Raw genomic sequence first — 24937 nt, forward strand, 5'->3', positions numbered from 1 at the left:
GTGCTTTTTTTTTAAAATGACTTCCAAGGGAAAAATAAATTAGGTGTTCATTAAAAACCATGATCCGGAGAGCAAGCAGAAACAATTCATTTCATTTCATTTTTTTGAAGTCCCTCTCCTGCACTGACATCCTTAAGTAATATGCAAACAAAGGGCTGTGTTAAAATCATCCTAAGGAGCAGTGTGAAATTCAAAAAAGCAAGGAAAATTTGACTTCAAGGAGATTTGCAAAAGTAATGCTCTGAAAGGGGTTAAGCCTACAGTCAGTATTTGGCTGCAGACTGGCAGTAAGGGCCAGAGGGATGTTCTGTACAGAAATCATAAATTTGCTTATTTTTCCCTTTGGAGATGCATTGTTTCCCAAAGACATTCTGGCTCCTGCTCCAGTCTGGCATTCCACATTGACACTTGTTGAACCAACAGAGATACTGGGAAGCAAGGCGACATTAGGCTGCTTCTACTTCGTGGCATCCTCACTGGCAATTCACTTTACTCCTCCAGCTCTGAAGCTTATCTGCCTGTAGGATGGGATGGGATCTCCAGGTGGCTATCGGATAGGACAGTGTGATAGCAGAGAGCTGGCACTTGTTGGGTTGCGGTGTTTGTTAACTATATAAGGATACTGCAGCAATAAGGGATCTGAGCAGATGACGGATGATGCTCCAGGATTAGCACTCCAAACAGCTGCATGGTACCCTCACACTGCTTCCCACTGCCTGTGAGAGCTTGGGAGGAGAGTGCAAGACCTCAAGTTTATAACCTTTCTGAATTTGTGCTAAAATAGAGCATTCACATTCACAAAATCCATCCAAGCTTCTCAGTGCTGGGGTGCAGAAGCACTGCAGAGCTCATCGTTGCTTTAGAAATTCCAGCTAGACTGTGGGGAAAAAAAGTGTGTTCCGTCCTAAATCTCCACTGTCCTAAGTACCGACGTATTTTTTTACATCGGTACCTGGGCAAATATCCCCAGCCGCGGTGCTCCAGCACAAGGTCTCCGGTTGTTCTGGGGACCGCCGTGCTCTGCCACGGAGGAGGGCTGCACTTCGGGACACGGGACGCCGAGCAAAGAAGCCCCGCACACTCCGGGCAAACGCTACGCGCGACCCGACCGGCACGGGCAGCGGGCGGGAGGCCACGCCCCTCGGCGCCGATTGGCTGCGAGGCGGGGCGGGGCGGGGCGGTGGCGCGGCGCGGGGCCATGCGGATCCCGGGGCGGCGGCGGCAGCGGCGGCGGCGCCGCCTTCCTGCCTGCCCGCGGCGCGGCGCGGCCGGAGCGCCCCGCAGCCATGGGCGATGGGTGGCTGCCGCCCGACTGCGGCCCCCACAACCGCTCCGGAGGCGGCGGGGCGACGGCGGCGCCGACCGGGAGCCGTCAGGTGTCCGCCGAGCTGCTGTCGCAGCAGTGGGAGGCGGGCATGAGCCTGCTGATGGCCCTGGTGGTGCTGCTCATCGTGGCCGGCAACGTGTTGGTGATCGCGGCCATCGGGCGCACGCAGCGGCTGCAGACGCTCACCAACCTCTTCATCACCTCGCTGGCCTGCGCCGACCTGGTGATGGGGCTGCTGGTGGTGCCTTTCGGGGCCACGCTGGTGGTGCGGGGCACCTGGCTGTGGGGCTCCTTCCTCTGCGAGTGCTGGACATCGCTGGACGTGCTCTGCGTGACGGCCAGCATCGAGACCTTGTGTGTCATCGCCATCGACCGCTACCTGGCCATCACCTCGCCTTTCCGCTACCAGAGCCTGATGACCAGGGCTCGGGCCAAGGGCATCATCTGCACCGTCTGGGCCATCTCCGCCCTGGTCTCTTTCCTGCCCATCATGATGCACTGGTGGCGGGACGAGGACCCTCAGGCGCTCAAGTGCTACCAGGACCCGGGCTGCTGCGACTTTGTCACCAACCGGGCTTACGCCATCGCCTCGTCCATCATCTCCTTCTACATCCCCCTCCTCATCATGATCTTTGTGTATCTGCGAGTGTACCGGGAGGCCAAGGAGCAGATCAGGAAGATCGACCGCTGCGAGGGCCGGTTCTATGGCAGCCAGGAGCAGCCACAGCCACCCCCGCTCCCCCACCACCAGCCCATCCTCGGCAACGGCCGCGCCAGCAAGAGGAAGACATCCCGTGTCATGGCCATGAGGGAACACAAAGCTCTGAAGACACTGGGTATCATCATGGGGGTGTTCACCCTCTGCTGGCTCCCTTTCTTCTTGGTGAACATTGTCAACGTCTTCAACAGAGACCTGGTGCCGGACTGGCTCTTCGTTTTCTTCAACTGGTTGGGCTACGCCAACTCCGCTTTCAACCCCATCATCTACTGCCGCAGCCCGGACTTCCGTAAGGCCTTCAAGAGGCTGCTCTGCTTCCCCCGCAAAGCCGACAGGCGGCTGCACGCCGGCGGCCAACCCGCCCCGCTGCCCGGGGGCTTCATCAGCACCCTGGGCTCCCCTGAGCACAGCCCAGGGGGGACGTGGTCTGACTGCAATGGGGGCACACGGGGCGGCAGTGAGTCCAGCCTGGAGGAGAGACATAGCAAAACATCCCGCTCGGAGTCCAAGGTATAGGGGGGTGGGTTTGTGGGGCCGGCCACGGCTGAGGGACACAGGCAGGGGATGAGCGGGGAGAGAGCCCGTGTTTACTGATGAATAAAAGCAGGTGAATTGTATCTGACATACCTCATCTGAACCTAAAGCAAACAGGAAGCCCACTGAGCGGAGAACAGAGCAGATAAACAGCCTGTCCCAAAGGTAACCAGGTTATATTTGGGTCGGAAGGAGGCTTAGCTGTGTCCCGTCCCATGGGTGAGTTTTCCCCGGACGCTGCCAGTAGCTGCTGGAGCAGCAGGAGCAGTCCTGTGATGCTATGATTCCATGAGGCTGGGCAGTGGCTGGAGCTGCACCCCGAGGGTAGCAGCAGCCTGAGTTGTGACCCCAAGGGCTCTGGCAGTGGTCCTGCACACACACAGCAAAGCAGCTGACTTCCAACTGAGGTTGGAGCTGCAGGAGCTCTGCGCCTCAGCTGCCGAAATGCGAGAGCTGTCCGAAACCCGTAGTCGCTGTGCTCCCCTCTTCTGCTGAGCAGAAGTGATGACAAAGTTAAGAATGAGGAACACAGATCTGTTTTGAAAGGGAAAAAAACCAAACCCCGAACAACCCAAACTCTTCTGCTTTTTGTCTTGTTTTGTTTTTTTTTTCTTTCCCTCTGCATCAGCAACCAGTGAGTTGTTGTGCTTATCTCTTTGGCCAGACAATAGCGGTCAGGCTGGGAAACTTCTACCTCAAACTGTGCATATTGTACAGGGGAATAAATGGGCCGTGTTTATATTAAACAGCGTACTTGCCTACAGTTAGGAGTATTTTAAGGGAAAAGGGGAGGGGGGGGGGAGTTAATGAGCCTTCTGCAGCTTGTTCGTTGTAATTACAGATGGACAGGGAAAAAAACATCCTGGCAACAACAAGATTTTACTGCACATTTTTGGGAAACAGCGACAAAGCTGTTTTTTGCACAGTATTAAGGATTGTAAAGTTATTTGAAGATGCTACTTGCACATGTCCACACACACAAATTAAAAATGAAATGGAGGTTTAAACAACACCAAGCCTGAAAGTGATCTCTGGTTTTGTCTGATCTGTTATGGGTTTACTGAGAGAGTGACTTTTTATATTATTTTATGAAGGTACTGTAAATACATCCGTATTATAAATTAAAATATCTGAAGGGACTTCTATTATTTTTATTTCCAAGTGCCCGCGTGAATCTGCTGTTATTTTAGCACTTGTGTGTCGTTTCCATTCTCCTCTGTGTGTGTGTTTTATAATCTATTTATACTCTGGTGCAATTTACTACTGTGTAAGTAATTAGTCGATGTGCAATAAATGCCACTGCAGCACAAGCAAGCGTGTCTCTATAGGTTTCGAAACAATACCTGCCTATAATGGGAAGAGCAACGTTTGTTTTTCCCCAGAGATGGCTCAGATTACCAACACAACTTATCTAATGGCTTTGCCTGACACGGGATTGTAAAACCGTGTTTGAAACCCAACTGGCTTGCGTTCCTGTTGCATCAAAGTCTGCCGACTTCCCTTAGAAGCAGTGGCTAACGACAAGGTGTTTCCAGCCTGATAATGAGGACGCTCGCTTTCTGTAACCGTGCCGTTTGGGGTTGTATTCGTGGTTTGTTAGACGCAGGGAGTCAGGGGATTGCAACACTCAGGGCTCTGTGAGTAAGAGGGGTGTGTGTCTGGGTCCTTGGTGCAGAAGGTTGCCTGCTCTCAGCGCTTTGTGAAGGTACGCTGTATCAATGTTTCATTACTGCAATGAATGCAGAATGCACTACTGCAGACAGAGCTACAAAAAGGCAGCGTAGAACACCTCACGTCAGTGCAGAATGAAAGTGAAGCTGTTTTTAGCTTTATTAGACTTCAAAGCAGAGTTAAGTTAGAAATCAGCTTCTAGGAAGAGTGCTTCCCAAGGTGAGATCTGTAGGAGAGCAGCCAACAGACAGAACAGTTTTGGAAATCATTTGTTCTGTTTTTTTTAAGTTAAAGAATTTGTCTTTAGCAATTTCTAGTGATGTATTTTAAAGAGTTAAAAAAAAAAAGAGAAGTTGTATATTTAGTGCAAGAACAAAATAGCAGCACTAGGGAGAAATAATCCCTTTGAGCTGATTTAGCTGGAGTCTGACTGTGAGCTGCAGTTAGTGGTTTCTCCCTTGATAACAGTGGAAAATGGTCTTTAAAACACTGCAATGGCAGGTCAGGTGCTGGGTGAGATCTGCTTTGCTACCATAGGGCACATTGGTTTTTCACCCTGCAGACCTGGTTCGGTCTGTGATTCCAGCAAAATCAGCAGGGTGCTGCAGGTGCAGGGGACAGTGGCATAGAAAAGTGGTGGCTGCTTGCATTGGAGATGGAACAGGATGGGGCAGGACGGGATGGAACAGCATGGCAGCACTGCCTGGTGCCAGCAGCACCAACCCTTTCTCCCCATCGCTGTGTTTGACAGAGCAGGATCTGGCCCCAGCACACATGTCCTCAGACTTCAACAGGCAATGAGTGTTTTGGGTCAGTGGAGTCTGTAGGGGGGAAATTTAGGACCAGAACTTACTCAGCCCATCCTGCTGAATAGCTGTGTTGGGTCATCCCTGGGGAGAGCATCACAGCAGTAAGGAGGATGAAGGCAAGGCGAGTGTTGCCCATTGACCACAGTAGGACCAACTGCATGAGCACAGTGGTCAGGAGGTGTTCCCAATGAGGTCTGGCCAGTCAGGGACCTGCTGGGAAAGCCTGGAGCCTGCATGTTGGATGGTAATAGGCAGTGAAGAGGACTCAACTGGTAGCAGATGGGTTGTGGGTCTGTCATGAGGGGGTACCAAAAGAGTAGTATGGTGACCCTGTAGGCACGGAGGGACATGTGGCTGGAATGTGCGTGAGCATGGGAAGCTGTTGTTGAACCCAGGACACGGATTGTGCTTGGGACAGGCTGTGCTTCATGGCTGGAGAAGGAGCAAACCCACAAAGACTAACAGGATTCCTGAAATGATCTGGAGAAAATGAGTCAAACACTCACAATGCGTTGGGTTTTCTGAAGAAAGCCAGACGTGGATTAACAATTGGAGCTGTGTGTCGGAAAGTATAGGTGGCAGCACATGGCTGCACGTGTATATGTGCAGAAAAGTCACCATCAAGAGCACATGCCTACAGGGAAAAAGGGGATATCAAAAAAAGGAAAGTCAAAACAAATCCCTGCTGAGAAAGCGGCGGGTGTCTATCAGGACCCAAATCATTTGATGTGAGTGCGTGAGACGTGTGCATGTCAGGGCTGAATCCTCAAAGGTGCCGGTGGCTTTCTGGCAGCGTTTGCGCAGCAGGATGGAACAGCAGTCTGCAGCCCTCAGGTTGCCTGGGTGGGAATATCAGGTAGGAAGCCCGGCTTTACTTCTGGCTGTCTGCAGGGAATTGAGGAAAAGTGGAGAAGGATGTTTCCAAAGTCTGAATGTACTGGAGTACTGCTTGAAAACTCACTGCACTTCAAAACTGTGACTCCATTCTTCAACTGATTGTAGATTCACACCAAGCAATAACTGACGAACCAATGAAACTGTGCCCAAAAAATGTGGCTTAAAATTATGATCTGAGCAGCACGCACAGTACATACAGGATTTGACAGCATCAGCCGTTGGCTGGTGATGCAGCACGCTCTGCTGCTTCTGTGAGCAGCTGCTTTCCCTTCTGAGTAAGCATGTGTTTTCAAGTAAAGGGACAACTTTTTCAGCAGCTCGTTATTTTTTCTTTGCTAAACCCTATCTGAAGTTGACTTTTATTAATAACTTTTAAGTGGCTATTTTGCAAACCTTCCTTGTGCTGCACGCTTTCCTCATTTATTGTAATTTCCTGTCTAATGGAGTGCACTTAACTTCCTTTATGTAATATATCAATAGCAGGGCTGGAAATTGTGCAGCTATGAACTAAAGGAGCAGGCTTTCTTGAGGCCAAATGCGGTCAGGCATCATTGCCACTGGCAGTAGAATTTGACCTGATAATCTAATCTTTTTGGAAAGACTATCTCCACAAAAGTATTGTTACCAGCAGTAAATGACCTCTGTTAATGAAGCTGGAGCAATTAGTCCAATTCAGAGGTGTCAAGAAAATGCTAACTGCTAACCAACAGTTAACGCTGGATAGCTGAATAATAAGTGTTTTGTTTGTTGGTGTGTGTTAGGTGATGTGTTGGGAAATAATTATCCTTTGACTAGCAGCCAGCTTTGTGCTAATCAGAAAGGAGAAGTCATGTTCTGTTTGAAGGATTATACCTAAAAATAGTTCTGCTACAGCCCCATCAACGAGGGAAGTGAAGCAAATTCACCGAGACGCACACACCTTCCTAATATTTCACCCTGAGCCCTCAAAACCCTTTGTTCAGCTGGAACTTTCTGTTTGATCGTGTCAGGAGCGCTAATGCGATCTCCTGGGATCGCGCTCAGCACGCTCTCCCCGAGGAGCATTCCCCTATGCACCACTGACTCGCTTTCACAGCCTGCCAAATTCCTCAACGCCCAGGGAGGAAGCAAGGAGTCCTCCTCTCTGGGTAAACAGCCACACGTAATGTAAGATTAACACTATTTGTAATCATCGGCTCACGGAAGGAATCAATATGCTTTTTGTTTGCCTGCCCACTTGGGAGAATGGCTGCAGCGGGCAGTTCGCCCTCACCAGGGGCTGTCAGACAGTGCTGGGAAAAGCCACAAGATGGGAAAAGGATGAGAGGCGGTGATGGCAAGCAAACCTGTTTGCAAAGGGCAAAACTGGGGGCTTTGGAACCATACTGGAGGTGCTGCCTTCCTCTGGGAAAGCCTCACAGCTTCTGATGGGACATCAGGCCAACACGCTGCAGAAACATGATCTAAGAGGTGCCACCTGCTGCCCTGCAGCTGACACGTGCCCCAGGCACTCCTAAAGTTTTTGACACTTTTTGAGCAGCAGCCGTAAACCAGGCCAAGCCTGAGCAGCCCCCAGCAGACACACCTGTCGATCCTGTGGAGACCGCATCTCCCCCAGCAGCCGCCCTCCTGCCGAGGCCATTGCCGCACACCGAGCTTTGTGACAGAGTCCTCCCCGGCCTGGCCTCATATCTCATCCATGATCCCAACAAGGGACAGTAAACAAGAGAGTTTGGATTCATTACATGAACAGGCCTCAGCTTGCAGCAGGCATGCATTCCCTCCCCAGCCCACCGCCATCTTGTCTTGCTGGCAGCTGGCTGCACGCTCCTTCATGTTGCTGGCTGCTCGTTTTGCCCTGGCACCCAGCAGGGCTCTGCCCAGACAGGAGCTGTGCCCCGTCCTGATGAGCACCATGCTCAGTGCTGTTAGTGCCAGCTGCAAACACACCAAACAAATAGAAAATACCCTGACCTCAAGGCTGGTAACCTGAAAGGGAAAGCAGAAGTGCTCCTCGGATTCTGCCACTGCTGCAGGTAGTGGTGTGTTGTGGGCATGGTGGTGTGCCTTTCCTCTCTGATCCTGTGTAATGCACTGAATCCTGTTACCCTTAATGAGATTAAATGGGGATTTTCTCCCGGTTCGGTGCTCCAGCCATCAGCCACTCTTCTGCACCTCCAGGCAATGATGTACCTTGCCCAGCGTCTCTCTGAAAGCCATGCTATTCAGACTTCTCACCAAAATGATTTTGATAATTGGTCCTAAAGTCGTTGGCACAGAGCTGTGAAAGGTATATTTAAGAAAATACAGCAAAGAGGCTCTATGGGGCTCAAAATCTCAGCAGTTGCTGGTTGGATAAATACTGCAGCCAGAAAAAAATCCATTTTTAAAGGCCAAGGCGAATGCTGGAGACCCCCTTAAGGGGCTGGCAGTTGTGTTTCCTTCAAGTGGGATTTCAGAATACCCTCTGGTTTCAATAAAATATTTCTGGGACAGCAGAGCAGCTCATGACAAACAATTTACAATGTGGTAAAAACTTCTTAAGTACTTTGTGGTCAAAATTTCTGGAATGCTTTTCAAGAGCAAGGGATTCAGAGAAGCCCCCGGCACACTTTCTTAGCAGGGAGTAGAGAACAACATTCTGTCTGGAAGTTCCTAAGTGCCCCTCCAATGCCATCCTGCTTCCATGCTGATCTCTTCCATGTCGCCTGAGGGCTTGAGGCTGCTGTTCCCTCCAGGTTCCCCTCATTGCTACATTCAGTGGGGTGCTCTACCCATGGTGGAGGTGGGAACTTGGACGCTTCTTCCCCAACCCTGCTCCAGGAAGGCGAGCGCAGTGACACAAAGACCTGTGCCAACCTACGCCCCTGCTCAGGATTACCAAACCAACCATTGTGCTGGGGAGGGAGGGGTGCTTCCTCTTGGACAGGAGCAGGTAAATTGGGAGACGTCCACAAAGCTACCATTGTTTAGTGTCCCGGTTGCTGTCTGAGCCCAGCTTTCAAGGAGGGATGTGATGTTTGTCTGCTCTTCCCCTAACTACTCGCTTGGGAGCCTTCAAATAAAGCCTCAATTAGCTCGCTTACGCCACTGAAAGTAACATGGGATGAGTTCCCTGGCAGGCAATGCCCTCACAACAGGGTAGCAGGGAGACCTGATCACAGCCCAAGCTAGAGCATCATGTGTAACCCAACTGGGACAGCTAGAAACCTGACACAGGGCACTGATCAGCCTGTATGGCGGCTGTTGGACATGCCAGGCAGCCCACCTGGCTCCAGGATGGTGGCTGCAGCACATGGAGCTCAGCTGGCCGTACCAAGGGTCCACTTGCAGCTACTCCTCACTCTTTTCCATGGTCACTACAAACAGGGTGATTGACAGCAGCACTCTCTAGCTTACAAGAGGTAGGATAATAAAGTGCATTAAAGTGTTCTCTGCACCAGCAGAGACCAATAGGATTGCATAAAATATTCAGGATTTTTGGAACTTTAACATAATATTCAGAGTAAGACAGCTGCAGATACAATAATTGCCAATAACAGGTATTGTAACAGTGCTTCATATCATCCCAAGAGCATCTACATGAGAGCTTTTGTTTCTTTTTTGCTGCTGGTTTTTTGCCAGCAAGCTGGGAGCTGGGTGAGCACATCTGCAGTTTTCAGTGCCAATCCAGCCCTATGGCATGTCCCTGCTGGCAGAGCCTCTGAAGCCATATGAGCATCAGGCTCATGGGGGGGGAGAACAGGCCTTCCAGGAAAGGCTTATTTCAGCTGGTCTGCATGGTTTGCAAGAACACAGATAATGGCACAAGGGAAATGGGAAGGTGCAGAGTGACAAGGCTGAGATAATCTGTTTTGGTTGCAGCCCTGATTTCAGTCTATTGGATGAGATCACAAGCTTTGTGTCTGGTGATGCTGCAGAAGCTGAGATCCATACAAGCACCCTTTGAACTGTTATTTTGCCTTCTCAGGGTGTAGTTACATTCAAGGGAAGATCATGGGATTGACTCGTCAGCCCTTGGCAGAGCCTTGGAACGAGGGGGTTGGAAGAGCAGGTAGCTGGTGGCAGCAGCAGTTGGGAACTAAGCTGTCCTCAGCTGCAAGGGGGTGGCATGGCACCAAGCCACAGCCAGTGGATAAATAATTCTCCAGGAGGAGCAGCTCTGTTTGCACGGTGTTCCGACACTGATGGGCACTGTTAGTGACTTTGAGCAATTCACATCATGCGTGTCTTCTGGTGGAAGAAACGTCACTGCTTTTATTTCTGTGCACTCCACTCGTGCAGGAGCAAGGAATGCAATGATAAAAAAAAGCCTGGAATAATGTCACAGCTGAATTGTTTCCATTAATACATCTCATTATATAATGCTTTCATTGCTCTAGAACATCCCAGGTGCCTTCTTTTAGGAACATCTGTATATCACCATAATAATAAAGAAAGTAACATTGCAGAGCATGCTAGGCATTGATGAGATACTGTTTAATTGCACTGGATGTGCTTATGCTTTTGCATGGTATGGATTTCTTTGCCATTATCTTATGAGACACTTTATAAATTAAACAGTTGAGGTTGTCAAATGCATGCCATTAACACCAGGAGCAGATAATGCGGGGTCTGTCACTGCTCCTGTCTCTAGATAAAATCCCTGGAAGGAGAACAATGGCGCTCTGAATTCCTTCTGACCTCCACTCTTTGGTGCTGCATCTCAGAAGAGAAAAATTATCATTATTGGCATGGCTCAACCTCCCTTTGAAATGCAGTTATTTTTTACTCATGCATTCCAAGTATTTTTTGTATGATATCAGTGAGAAACTTGAAACCCCTTTTGAGGAGCAAAAGATTTCCTGCAGCACTACTTGTAAAGAAAATGGATAGATCAAGTAGTAAAGTTCAATGACTTACTTAGCATTAAATAAGAAAGAGAATAATGAATAGGATTTTGTGTGCATGTTTTTCCTCTGCAGGGAGCAATCAGGATAATGGGTTTGTATTGCCTTCTGCTGCTGTTCACCCATTTAGGTGAGTTCAAAACACTGTTGCCTTTTAATTTTTCTCTCATTTTCCTGAAAGCCTGATACAACTTTTAGTACACAGAGTCTTGCACACAGATGGGTTTGCCACCATTCCAACCGGTGAGGAAGACACCGCTGCATCCCATGAGGGCTCATGGCCTGCTGCATGGACATCTGTATTTTACACTAGGTAGCTGTAAGTAGGCAATTCGTCGCTTAGGGTGGACACTTATTTCCTACTATTATGAGCTCAGTCTTTAGTGTCCTTCAGGAGAGACGTTATTTCCTACTGGGTTCACCAAAAAGTGTTTGGGTTTTCAGCCCCCCACCTTTATTTATGGGCCTTGCCAAGCATGCCGTTTTGATTTTATTGGGGAAGGAAGGGAGGGGGCTGTAGGAGGAAACTATCACAAAGCAATATAACATAAACAACTTTCTAATGTAAACTGCAAGCACTGCTTAGCAAGGAAGAAGTTAACACTTAGGGGAGGATGGGGGACTCATTAGGGCAAAGATATAAATAGCAACCCAGGAAGCTTGGGGAGGGACACAGGGAAGCAATGAGCACTGAACACAGATGGGTGAAGGTCTCCCTGAAAGCCTTCTGCTGCACTACCCTTGGGGCTGAGATGTGGTCCTCCTTGCAGCATCCCAAGACTAGGCATGCTCCAACAGGATCCTCATATAACTGACTCATATAAGTGGTTGGTTAATGGTGAACTCAAAATGCATTTAGGTCGCCCAAAAACTTCCTATGGAGACACAAACCTCACTGCTCCTACCTATTCCTGCCTACCCCAAACCTTCCTGGGTCCCAGGTTGGGAGCTGCTCCATACCTGCTCCAATGCTCAGAGCAGGATTTCCATTTTCCCACCAGCCCTTGATGCTTCGGGCCTTCTGGTTTGTTTTTCATCTAAATGGGAAATATGTAATGAGAAACTGTTTAAACAACTTATGGTACAAGGAAACTTGCTGGGGTAGAGCATGTTATAGTTCATTTCCAAGGAAATGATGCACTCTCCAAAGCGTTCCTCTCAAGCACTGCAATTTAAAGGTTCAGGATACCTACTGGTCCTTTCAAAGCTTCCTGCAGCCCTGGACCACAATGACAAAGTGCAGAGTGCCCAAGCACAAAATGCCCTGACCCGCATGGGTGGGTCCGAGCATCCTGGTGTTGGTGAAGGAAAGCCCTTGAACGATGAAGTGCCAGAGGAAATATCTTGTGCTATTTCCAGCCCTGCATTTTTACATACAAAGAGTTTCAGATCAGATGCATTTCTGAAGCTTATCTGTGTGAATATTTGACTGCTTATCCAAGCAGAACAAAAGCCTTCAAACTTTCTGAGGTCCATCCATCATGAGCCTTATCTCCCCATGTCGCCACATGGCTCCCAGCCACTGAGAGCCTCCTACTACCAGTGTTCTCCCACCATCTTTTCTCTCTGAGTGGATTCACAGCATTATTCATGATCTCCTGCTTGGCTCCCTGCTACTCCAGTGACAGGCTCTGTGTGCAGCCAGCCAGCATCCCATCCAGATGCATCCGTGATGCTCCATTGCTGCCCACTGCTTCCATCCCCAGCATATATCCTGATGGAGCCAGCAGGTGGGATGCTTAAGATCTTCACACCCCGAAACATTCTGGTACCACTCAGTAGCTGAGCTCAGTGCCTGAGCCTCCAGGATGCACAATGAGGGCTGAGCAAGTACTTGGGGATGATGTTGGTGCTAGTGGCCCCATAGGTGTTCCTGGCCATGTAAGACAGCAGAGTAGATGGTGTTAAGCTGAATTTACACACTGCATTACTCAGCCTTGTCAGAAGAACCTGCACAGTGTGTTGTATTGCACTCACAGAGCATTTCTTACTTTGAAGTTGAGCTGGCACAAGAATTTGTCTGCAGTCTGCATTCCAGTCAAAGCCATGGCCAAGAACAACAGAGTGAAGACATTGAAAAGAGCCACCCATCCACAGTGCATCCCAGCAGGCTGGCTCAGGGCAGAGATCAGCATCTGAGCAGATTGTAGCTTCAAAGCTGCTGCACAGTGGCAGGGATCAGAAGTCTCTGCTGCTTGGTATCATTTGTTGCTGGCCTGCTTCTACACAACCTTCAGCATCAGGGTGGCCTGTTCTGATGGGCACTGCTTTCTCATTCCCCTTTCCACAACACAATCTGTCCTGTGGGCTGCTGTTGCTCTCCTCTCCATGGTTTTAATTTTTTTCTCTGTTTTGTTGGCAAGGAAGGTAAAACTAATTTCCCCTCATATATGACAATGGCAAGAATATTGTTGACTCAATATTGACTCAATAGCATGAGGATAAATGTATTTTTATACTGTGGTGTATGTTAAGCTATTTATAAATATTATATCACTTCTGGGTCATCTTCAGGGTTTAAAATAAAGTCCTAATTTAAACATAATTTTTCAGCGTTGACAGATGTGATAAATATATTTTTGTTCCAGTAAAACCTAATTTCAACAATGTTTTGCAAAATTCACTGCTAAGGATTATTCCCTGTTTTTTTTTTTTGTTTTGTCTTCATCTCCGGTGTTTAGTTTAATGCCACATTCCATTATAGAAAAACCATTTGTGACTGCAGTAATTTGTTCACCAAATCTCTGCTTAAGCAATGGGAGAATGCTCATGAGAAGAACTGGAGAGGAGATAGCTCATGCCATGGAAATTCTGGGGCAGTTACAGCATTTTTCTGCACCACAGAAGACTAAAAGACAGTTGCCATCCCTCCTTGAAGGGGCCCAGGGCACTTGGCCTTCTGCTAACACAACTAGAACACATGTGCTTGGTCACAGCCTGAGGCATGGCAGTACTTCATTAACACTTCTACAGGAAATTGCACATTTGTGCAGTGGCTGAAGACAGTGGCACACGGGACTTATACACTCAAACCTCCCTTCTTAAATTATGCTCCTCAGTATTAAGATGATGGCCACCTCCCTCACCCCAGAGCATCCTTCTTTTTCCAAAGGCTGCTTCTCAAGCTTTGCAGCTACTAGCAGAACCAGCTCTCAGAACACTGCTACAACACTCGAAGGCAAATTTTTGGCCATTGAACTAAGCTTGATATTCAAGGTGATGCCAAAAGAAAGACAAAAAATGGGAAGAGTGGGAGAGATTCCACGCCCAGAAAGTGAGGTCAAACAGAAGATCTCCATCAATGAGAGGATTGCATTTCTGTTGTTGAGCTTTCCACCAAAGTTCTAAGTCTCTCCAAAATTTCTCTGGACCTTCTCTACTTTTCCTGCTTTCCTGTGTAAACAGCTGTGAGGAAGATCTCTTTTTCTGGAAAGAAATGTTTTCATTCTCCAGTAAAATATCATCCTCTTGCATCAGTTGCTATTGATTGTGGATGTAATTGCAGCAAAACAGAGCCCTTTTATGTTGTGAGGTGAGTGAGGCAGATCCTGTACTTATACAGCAAAAGTACAAGGAACAACGAGCAGGAAAAACAATTTGTTTTGAAGTGTTTTGGAGCTGTTGTCTATCTTCTGAGCCCTGCATCATCCAACACCCATACTGCCCACACCTCCTCCCCCTTGGACAATCAAGAGACAATGCTATTTGGAGAGCAGCCATGTGTGCTGGAGATGTGCAAGTACTGACACTTGTGTTCGTATGGACTGCCCTCCATCTACTCAGAGCCTCTGGGTGCTGAGCTGGAATTACCTGGGAAAGGGGCATGCAGAAAGGGAGAGATGTCTTCTGGTGGGTTGCCAAGGAGGTGGCTCAGGATGCTTTCACGGAGACATGCAAAGGACAACATCCAGTGTCACCTGCTGTGATAATCTTTTCAGTAGGAACAGGTGCTGGAGGGTAATCTTTGTGTTTTTTTCTTGGCTGTGGTTCACCTCAGTCATTAAGATTGAGCAGAGAGGATTATTAGAGCAGCAACTTGGGAGGTGAGGTTACTGGAGCTGTGTCCATAGTTCTGCAGGTGTTGGTTCTGAAGGAAGACACCAGCCTTGCTGAGCAGCCAGCCAACCAAGGCAGTGGCTGAACTGCCTGCACCAGAAGGTTTCAGTGGCCAAGTCCTTCCTGACATCCCCTGGGGATGAAGGCTGGATCAAAGATGCAAAGCCTTGCTCACATGGAGGGATGCCTCCTACAGCCCCTGCCCTTCCTTTGTGGGAATAGAGTGATAGGCAGGGCAGGTTTATAGTGAACCAGTCCTTCCTGGCTCTGTGAAAATGCAGTGTCTGTCCCTGTATGCACAGAGGCTCATGCTTAGAGCAGACGGCAATATATCATTGGGTTTGGTTTTAAATCCCCTATGTGCTGCACTCGTTGACTCCCTGCCAGTCCTCCTCCACTGCCCTCAGTGACCAGCATGCACTCTGGTGACACTCCTTGCTACACAGAGCCAAGAGCCCCCAGTTCCTGTTTTGCCCTCTTGCTTCTACTGATACCCCCTGGCCCCTAGCCATTCCTTTTTCCACCGGTGAAAGAGGAAGCATAGGGTTTGCAGCACCACCTTTTGTGCCATCCCTGGGTGCTCTTTTGCTTCAAGACCCATTTGACACCTAATTTCAGAAATAGCAAAGCTATCGAGCTTGGCATTCTACTTTGTGGCAATCTTAGCTAGAAGCTATATTAAATAACAGACTGCAAAATAATCATATGTGTACAGAGCTGTAGGAATAGGAACAAGCGACACACAGCTCAGCAAGGCTTGGAGCTGTGCTGATAAGACAATTTCCAAGAAAATGCCCAACCCTTAAATTCTACAAACTCTCTCTTCCCAGGTCAATAACCTTTTATGGGCTGAATCTTGCTGTCATCCTATGTAAAAACACGGTCAAGGCAGAACTTCCTGCAAGCGATAGCAGAGGAAGGAGAAACTGTGTTATGACAAAGTGCTCAAAAATCTTTCTGGCATAGAAGACGCAAACGCACAAGGAAAGGGAGGTTTGGTAAGAGCACCACTGCTCTTCGGTCAGGTCTCTCTTTGCTGGGGTCACATGGGCGGGCTTGGAGCCCCTCCAGGAGTTCACCCCACAGCACAACCTCTTACCAACCCCAAACTCAGAGAAAGCCTGCACTCCTTGCAGAGGTTTTGCATAACAACCTGCAGTTCTGCTAGGGAAAAGGTTGCGTGGTTCTAGTCAAAGCACCAAGAGGGGGCTGGTTAGACTCACTCGATTGCTTGGCTCCCTTGTTTCATAGGGATTTTTTAACATATATATGCAGGTGTGAGAGTTGACACAACACAGCATGCAGTGCTTTACAGTTCATCCACCTTGTGTGTAAACACTTTTGATCCCTTTTTAAAACTCTTAGCAGATGTTTCATAAACATCAAACGTGTCCGATTTCTAAGCCATGAGCTGTTGGCCTGGTCGTCATCCTGCAATTGGACAATCCTGTTGTTCACCAGAGCCTGGAGACTGAGGGACTTTAGCAGCTACTCCAGGTGGGTCAACTAGGGGATCTTGCAGGGCTGAAGCCAACTGCTGCGGCTTGCCCAGGGGAGGCTGGCGATGCTGTAAGTGTGATTTCCCAAAACAGGAATTGTTGGTGGACCCTGAGCTGCCTTGAGCCTTGCAGGTCTTGCTAGCTCTGCACATCAGGCCTCGGCTGCCCCATGAGCCAGGTCCCAGGGAGGTCACTGGAAGGACTCCAGCGGCCTGAAATAGGAGTTGACTCATGCCCCAAGAGCTCAAAATAAAGTGTCTCTGCATATTAAAAAATATTATGGAAACTGTATCATTCATGCACAAAAGCCACACTACAAACTTTATCATATAAAATGCATAATATTATAAATGGAAAGGAAATTTGCATAGGGCCTGGTGTGCATTAACATTGTTGGCCTGTGAAAATGTCCCTTCCCATAAACACAGCGGTGACCTGGGGTCTAGCACATGTAGGCATCTGAGGCTGGAAAATTGAGCCCTTTTCTGCATTCCCTCAAGATGCCCATTTTTCTGTTGCAGTAGTTCATTCCCAGGCTCATCCCTTGCATTTTTGGGAACAGCCTTGAGCTAATGCGTTTGACAGAGCTGTAACCATAGCCTGTGCTGTATGGCCTCCCAAACACCACAGCAGTGCCAGGTGCCACAAGGATAGGGCTCAGAGCATCAGCCTGCAGGCTGGAGCACTTGGCTTGGCCTTTGTGTGACCTTTGACTCTGAGGTCAAGTCCTTCCCCACAGATGGTGGCCAGGATTTGGCTGTGGTGCTCAGCAGTGCATCAGGAGCTGGCTGAGGGCAATGCAGAAGCATGGGTCTGTCACCTCATAGACTGCTCAGCAGGCTGAACCCAAAGCCCTTTCTCCCTCTGCTTTGCCTCAACACCAGCCCAGGACACTACTGTGGCAGAGGTGTCCCAGTGCACATCCACCAGCAAAAAAACCAAAACTGAGTGCAAACACATTCCAGCTTCCAGCAAAGCAGAAACAAATGAAAAAGCCACTATTGCTATAAGATTATTTAATTTTTCTCCCAAAATGTTCAGTTCATTGGTCTAAACAAGGCTCAGGCCTGTTGATGATCCTGTGCAGGCTCTACACAAACATGGAACATGGCAGTTGTATCTGATGACAGGAGGCCCTCCTGCCCCAGTGTTATGGCTTAGGATGTGGGTCAGCTAACTGGGCTATACTGGGTCCTGCTGGACGTGTTCTCCCAGCTGGCACCATAAGACACCCATCTGCAATGACTGAACTCTTCTTCTATTTTGAAAATTTAACAAATAAACACTTCTTCAAAATAAACTGGTGGGAGAAACAAGAGTTAACCATCAGCTTTGGTGATTTTGTGTATGGGGCAAAGCTCCACAAGCACCAGGCAGTGCCCCAGCATCTTGCCTGCCCAGCTCACCTCTCCTCCTGCAGCGGGCTTGGATTGAATGCAGGGGTCTGACTGCAGAGAGTAATAGGGTGTGAACGCTCACTTTCATTTTTCACTCTACTTTTTTGGAAGGTGGAACATTTTACAGTTGACAGCACCATGCTAAACCCATATGAGGCAAGCAACTATTTTTAACCAGACAGAGACTATCTGAGAGTCTATTGCTGAATCATTTTAAACAAGAAATCATGGGATCCAAAAGCAGAGTGGGTAGGAGGGGGTAGGAAAGCTATCATGCGCTTGTTCCAGCAACTGCTGAGCTACTTCAAGAACATGATGACGACAATCTTGAAGATACAGCGCCTGCAGGGTCATCTCCAGTAGCGGCTGCCTTTTATGAAAAGCCTGTGCTTCCAGAGAGAGATGGGTGTTCAAGTTATTGTAACATGAGCTCATTAAACTCTTTTGCAGCCAGGTACACCTTCAGATCTGGGGAAAGATGGGATCTGTGAAGTAAATCTCAGGCAAGGTTTGGGTTATGCCAGGGTACAGAAGCAGCCAGAACCCTGTGGATATCTGGCAGCCTGCGATCTCTCTCCAGACTCTGCTTTGCTTTGATCTGACCCAAAGACAACTAACAGCACCATCAATTTGTTAATTATGGGGCTTTGCAAGGGGACATTCCTGTTGCTATTCACCTTCCTTGAAGGACAGAAGACAGGAGACCTTCTGCAGGGTTTGGTGCTCCTGCACAGAGCTGACCTCTTCTTTGTGTGCCACGCTTGCAGAATGCACATGGCTTGTTCTGTCCCCAGTTCAGTTGCCCTGAGTAACGGGACTTGACACACGTGTTTTTCCAGAACACAACCTCTTCAGATCAAATTAATACTGTGATTTCCATCTGCTTCCTCCTCAGCACAAATGATGAAGACTTCCTGCAGGTAACAGCCAAACTTGCTCAAAGCTAGGACATTAAAATCAGTCTTTTGTTCTTGAGCACCTTCTGTAGCCTGATTACTGTAAGCATCAGTTCTCCCTTCTGACCTACAGATCTGTAGGTCCCAAAGCAGCAGAAAGGGGCAGAACAGGGCAGGCAGGGATGAAGTGGTTCCTCTGTGGGTCTGAAGGCTCTGGGCCTCCCACTGCTTGTGGGATGAAGACACTTTAGAAACCTCAGATCATGACCCTGGGCCTGGTGTCATCATACACCAATCTCAGCCCTGCACCCCCGCTTTGTGGTCTCCCAGGCATCTCAGAAGTGGCAGCTGAGGTCTGTGGTTACACCATCAGATAAACTGCCTTCCCCATTTGAGGGGTGCACAAGAATAGTTGAGCTCTAGTCACTCTGTGTCCTGTAGGTCCTCTCTGTGCTAAGAGGAACTGAGACTTCAATGGGAACATCTTGCCTCATGCATGCTTTTCCCTTCTCCTGCTTATCAGGGGTTACATCCTGTTGATTATACTACAGCCTAAGTTATACACGAAGCTGTGAAGCATGAATAAAAAATGCTGCTCATGAGCAGACACCCCTGAAGAACAGCCTATTAATAAGGGATGTTGGGTGAATAGAATGCCTTTTACTCAACATCAAGACATTTTTGTTCCCTGCTTTTTAGCAAAGTATAAGGTTGAGACTGAGCCAGGAAGTTCCTATCTTTGTTCAGTTCTACATTTGCATTTTGTCACATCTAGCTCTATTACCTGAGTGCATTGCAAGCATAAGCAGTGCTGGCATGTCTAAATAGGCACAGCCTTTGGAAGGCAGGGAACAGACATCTGGAGAACATAAATCACATCTCTCTCCCGAATGCATTGCAATCGCCAGTACTTACCTTACAAGTGGGACCTCGCCTGGTCAGAGATCTCAAAGTCTGCACAAAGTGTATTCCTTCTTTTCTCAAAAGGACAAAGTGCTAAGTGCATCCTTACAGAATGTCTTGGTTACTCAAGATGCAGTGTGCTGAACTGCAGCTTTCTTGGCTTACTCTGATCACCAGGTGTGTCTGCTCAAGTGGGGGCTTCAGGTGTGGTGGATTTAAATCTAATCAGTAAAAAATTCCGGAACCTGAGCATGCAGCCCCCATTCTTAGGTCTCTATCACCACTAGAAAAAAGGCTGGCTGATGCTTTCAGCAGGGTCCAAGTCCCTCACCCATTCAGGGGAAGTGCTCCTGTGTCTGCAGCTCCACAGGTTCCCCCCGCCTGTGGGTTGTGAGGTCTATATCCCTGTTACACTAACTGATGCTGTCGGTGTTTTCCTTCTTGTTTGTTCAGCATGTAATTACAACTCTACCAACAGCAGTCGGGCTATGTCATTGTATCATTCTAACTATGTTTTTCTTGGCTGCAGTTTTGATTTTCTTGGCACTGCAAATAGGGCATCTTTGCAGATGTGCACACTTGCTAGCTGCATAATCCATTTCCCTTTTTGTGCACCTTGCGTTCACCTCTAAATAGCCAAACTTTGCAAAGCACTTATTTTGCAATTCTTCCCTTGCTTGTGCACAAAGGCTAATGCAATTTCTGTTCCCCTGTAATTTTCACACGTCATTACTTATCTCGGATTAAAGTTGTCCTTAATTACATACATGAAATCTTTAAACTTTCTTTTTTGATAGCAGTTCTGAGCTGATCCAGGCAAGGGTCAGGAACAATTTGTGCTGGTTCTGCACAGACACACGCAGCCCTCCCAGCCCCCAAGTGCCGCTGATCTAACCTTCACACAGGACAACAGATGGATATGGGCAGGAAAACAGGAGCACCAGGAAACGATGATGCAGCATTACCCAGCATGACAGGTGTACGTGCTTGGCATGCAAACCATCTTCAGACCTTTGTCAGTGGCAGTGCAAATGGATTTCAGAACTGCAAAGGGTAAATAGGTACTGTTGAGGCGATCTTTCTGTTGCTTTTTTTCTTTGCTGCATCCACAGACAGTGTCATGATTTGACCTTCCTGCCCTGGGTGTGCACCTTCCTAACAGAGGCAGTTTGGGGTTGTGTTGTTCCCCCAGCAATTCAGCAAAGTCCGGTCCTCGCTTGTGGCAGTTCTGCCTCCAGCCTCCCACAGAATGGGCTCTTGCTGGATTCACATCCAAATCCTCCAGCGTTCCATCCCCGATGCTACTGTAACACAACCCAGCTTTTCTTGTAGGAGCTGACAGTCAACTTGGACACATATAGTTTGGCAGTATGGAGTTGTCCGTTTTCTTCTGTTATCAATTATATTTCTTAACAGTGCCTTGTGCAAAGCTAAAACAAAACCAAAACGTGCACACACCCCAGTGCTTTTTCCTGCTTTAAACTCATCACAAACCCTGTGCCACACTGCCAAAAGCAGTCAGACCCTTCTGTTTCTTTTTCATATATATATCCACTTAGACGTGGATGTTTGGGATGCCCAGGGTTCAGTGGCTCAGATGGTGCTGCCGGCTGCGTGCCAGGCGTGGGCAGGCAAGGCCCCTGCCGTTGTGCTGGGACTGTCTTTGTGAAAAATAGGCCAAGAGATGGGGAAAAACAGGGCTTTTTCCTGCAAACCTCACCCCAGCCCCTCGCTGTGCCCTGTGCTTTGCTGTTAAGCCTTTCTCTGCTTATCCAAGACGAGCAGCTTCTCCTCACCCAGCACAGATACAAAGCCCAGTTTGGGGGCAGCTCACACAATTTCTGGCCAGTGCTCCCGCACGTCTGACCAGCCAGTTTTGCAGAAACCACAAGCTTGCTGCCCCCTGAAACATTTTAAAGGCACAAAACTAAGCTGAAGGGAGGAATTTTGTTTGGAAGCGTGAGGCATTCAGAAACAATCTCTGTTGAGGCCAAGCTTCCATGTGTCACCGCTGGACCCGACTCCTCTCACAGGCAGGCCCCACAGACAGAGGCCCTGCCCCATCACCTCAGTGCAAGACGGGATTTTGCACTTCCCAAGAAGGCCTACAAGGCAGATCTTTGTGGCCTGGGCATGGTTTTGCTCTGGAAAAGCCCTTCTGAAGCTCTGTAGCTGGAAGCCTGTGGCTCAGGTGACTCAGAGCCAGTGGAAGCACCTCACTTCCTCGCCCGCCAGCCCCTGCCTTCCTTTCCAGAAACTTCCCCCGGTGCTCAGTGCTCAGCTTGCTGCTTCCCGGTGGGAGGGTTGTTTTGTGGGTTTTTTCCAGCGTGTGCTCTGGTACACAATTAAACAAAACTCCCTCCTTTTTTTTTTTTTATTGTCCTCTGGAGAAACTGTGCTGGCATGCATACCTCAACCTTTGGGGATGGTTCTATTGTTTTAGCTGCTGTCAAAGTGAAGGAAAAATTAATCACACTTTCCTTCAGTGCAGTGGAAGTGAGCTTGCTTGCCAGTATGCCTCAGTACAGCTTGCAGTTGCCTGAAGTTTTTCTTTAGTGAGATACACTTTGTTTGGCATTACAAGGTGGGTGACTGCTGCCAGCACAGTATTGGCTCTGCCACCAATCTGAGTAAGATCAAATCAGTCTGAAGTCATTGAATAGTCTTTCAGTCAACAAGTAGCCTTGGAAGACTGCAAGGAAAGTCCAGAAGAGGGAAGTTGTTTGACGTAATTCAAGTAACAAAACAAAAAGTAAACCGGCAGCCTCATGCTACAGGATTATCGCCAAATCCATCATCTCATTTCCAAGGGCTACACCTGCCCTAGAAGCAAAAGCTTTGTCAGGTTCTGGTGCAGAGGTGTACATGATTTTCTGAAGTGCCAGTGCAGTAGGCATTCACAGCCAGCAGCTTGCCTCAATGCATTTGGTGTCAGGATTGCAAGGTCTGAGCCGTGTGACTTCAGGAAGACCACAGGGGTGTCAGAGCATCCCCAGGGCCATGGACATCCAGATCAGTTGCTGCTTATTTCACCAGCTTGGTCTATGAAGGTGAGGCTTCCCTCTTCCTGTCCTTGATGGAGAACACCTGTTGAGTTCCAGCTGAGTCTGTTTGAGCACCCAGTAATGCCTGAATAAAGCCAGGGGAAAAGTGGGGCTGTAGGATGGGTGTTACCTGGAGTCATGCAGTGGATTTGCTGCCAGCTGTCCTGCCTTGCTCAATGAGCTCCTGTCCCTGCAGCATGAGGACCAGGGCTGTGTGACATGCTGCATATAGCAGAGGGATGTTCACTTCTCAATTTACCACCAAACACTGAGTAGTGACCTGCAGCAGGTAGGAAACACTTCAACAGGTAGAAGAGCTGCAGGTAATATCCTCATTGCTTTCTGCATAAGCCCTGGGCCTATCCAGTCTCTGTCCCCAAAGCAGCGGAGTCCTATCCTCTTGTAAGCATTTTCCAGAGTCCATCTAATCAGTATTTCTCTGATAACCTAACGACTACAGTGAAACCAGACCAGCCAATTAGTTCAAGTCACTTACAGCATGGGTAGGCTACAGATGCAGGCTCAGAGCACAGAGCCAGCGCTTTCACCTCTGACTTGCTGAAGTTTCCAGGGGATTTGCAGACCCACAGAGCAGGTTTGGGCTGGACAGTACTAGGCTTGCTCTTCTTCACCCATAGCTTTGCCATATGCTGCTTCCACACACAGTGTTGATGTGAGAGATTTTTACTGTCTCCCTCTCCTGTGTGCCAGGCACTGACTGGAGTTAAAGCAACTTCAGACTTAATAATTTTCTTTGAGAGTATTTTTAACCAGCTGTTTTTACAGTACAGCTTCACAAACACTGCTGCCACTGCGTAGGATGCTCCTTCCAGCAGTGATGTGAGAACCATCAGCAGCCAGGCATGAAGCCACTCTGAAATCAGATGCAGCTACCTCTTACAGATCGCAGCTTGAAAAACATTGCCCTAAATTCACACCTTGCTTCAAGCCATCTCCATCTTCAAAGGCATCACCTGTTCCTGAACGCCTGCTGTTGGACAGCCCAGGGCAGTACTGAAGGAAGTACCAGTGAACCCAAAGGGAAAGGCTGTGCTCACCTATCTTGTGTCAAAACACCAGCATTTTGTAAAGAGCTCTCAGGGTTTTCATGTGCTGCTTTTCCTCATTCCACACCCAGAGAATTATTTTTTAAACAGAAACTTCTCTGTCAGTCAGAGCAGTGCTTCACTTGAGGCATTACAGCAGCCCTGAGATCAGTGGGTGGCTGCACTCAGTGTGCAGCCCTGCAACACCTGAAGGCTGGAGTTTTCCTGACCACAGAGCATTCACCAGAGCAGAACAGCCATAAACATCTCCAATGGCAAATTTATACACAGCAGTTGAGAACTTGTTCATCGGTGCTCACTCTAATGGGAGTTACTTTACACATGCAAAAATCTTGCAAAATCTGGCACAGATCCACTGTGGTTTAATGCAAAATAGCCTAAAAAAATCCACAACAAAACCCCAACCATGCCTATTTAAAAAAACCCTTAAAATAAAGCAGGGAGAAAAAAAGAGAAGTGTTGATTTCCTCTTTCACAGTTGGCTAGAGAAGCAGACTGCCAGCACTGGGTTGTAAATTTATTACCCAATAGCTCCCGTATTAGACTGTCCTCCTTGAGGGCTCCAGTACTTAAGGTGGCTGTGCCATGGGAACCCTTCTTCTGCAAATACAGTTGTGCTGGTCTGAAATAGGAGTGAGAAGATTGTTTGCCAAATGGCTACTTACAAATACCACCAAGCTCAAGACTTGTATAGGAGGTGGATTTGCTTCAGGCTGTTTCCAAATAGCACTGCTAAGTATTTGGGAACATAAATAAATCCTGAGTTTTGGTCCTATCTGTCAGGTAGAACTGCTCCCAATGAAAAAAGCTGAAAAATGAGACAGAAAACCACAAAATAATTCCAGCAAAGGGCAATACAAATAACAGCAACTGGAAATTATAAGGGAACCCTTAACTTACTCCTGAGAAGCCAGTGGTAATTTGTCATTAAATTTCAACTGAAAAGACATCCTCTCCTTTCACTTAATGTTCCACACAAAGTATCAGAATAAACTCTGCAAACTATCCCCTTCTTGGTCCTCCTTCTTCTCAGTCTTCATGCAACCAGTTTGCAAAGGCAGAACAGAATATAAAAATCTGATTCCTGGACTTACATTTTAATATAATCATGGCCACAATGAACAGCCCCCAGTCTCAAAGTATTTTTTTTAAGCAGTAAGAAGATGACTAAAATACATGTTTCATCTGTGTAACTGAATAAAGAGCAGCAAACATGGTACCTCAGATGTAGAGCTGTTACAAAAGGAATTG

General features: G+C 48.1%; 1 protein-coding gene across 4 annotated transcripts; it reads left to right on the forward strand.

Annotated features, from left to right (window-relative positions):
* The first annotated feature begins 1275 nt into the window (after positions 1 to 1275).
* ADRB1 (adrenoceptor beta 1) lies at positions 1276 to 14162 on the forward strand. Of its 4 annotated transcripts, XM_090145521.1 has the most exons (3): positions 1276 to 2555; positions 10900 to 10954; positions 13506 to 14162. In XM_090145521.1, the coding sequence occupies exons 1-3, from the start codon at positions 1287 to 1289 to the stop codon at positions 13508 to 13510; spliced, it is 1329 nt and encodes a 442-aa protein (XP_090001647.1). In that variant the 5' UTR covers positions 1276 to 1286; the 3' UTR covers positions 13511 to 14162. The 4 variants fall into 4 exon arrangements, with proteins under 4 accessions (XP_090001647.1, XP_090001646.1, XP_090001648.1 ...); XM_090145520.1 differs by lacking the exon at positions 13506 to 14162 and having other exon boundaries at positions 10900 to 13490; XM_090145522.1 differs by lacking the exons at positions 10900 to 10954; positions 13506 to 14162 and adding an exon at positions 9906 to 10871.
* Positions 14163 to 24937: the final 10775 nt, after the last annotated feature.

Source organism: Phasianus colchicus, chromosome 8 (assembly GCF_987193195.1).
Source record: "Phasianus colchicus chromosome 8, bPhaCol1.hap1.1, whole genome shotgun sequence".
NCBI classification, from domain to species: Eukaryota; Metazoa; Chordata; class Aves; order Galliformes; family Phasianidae; genus Phasianus; species Phasianus colchicus.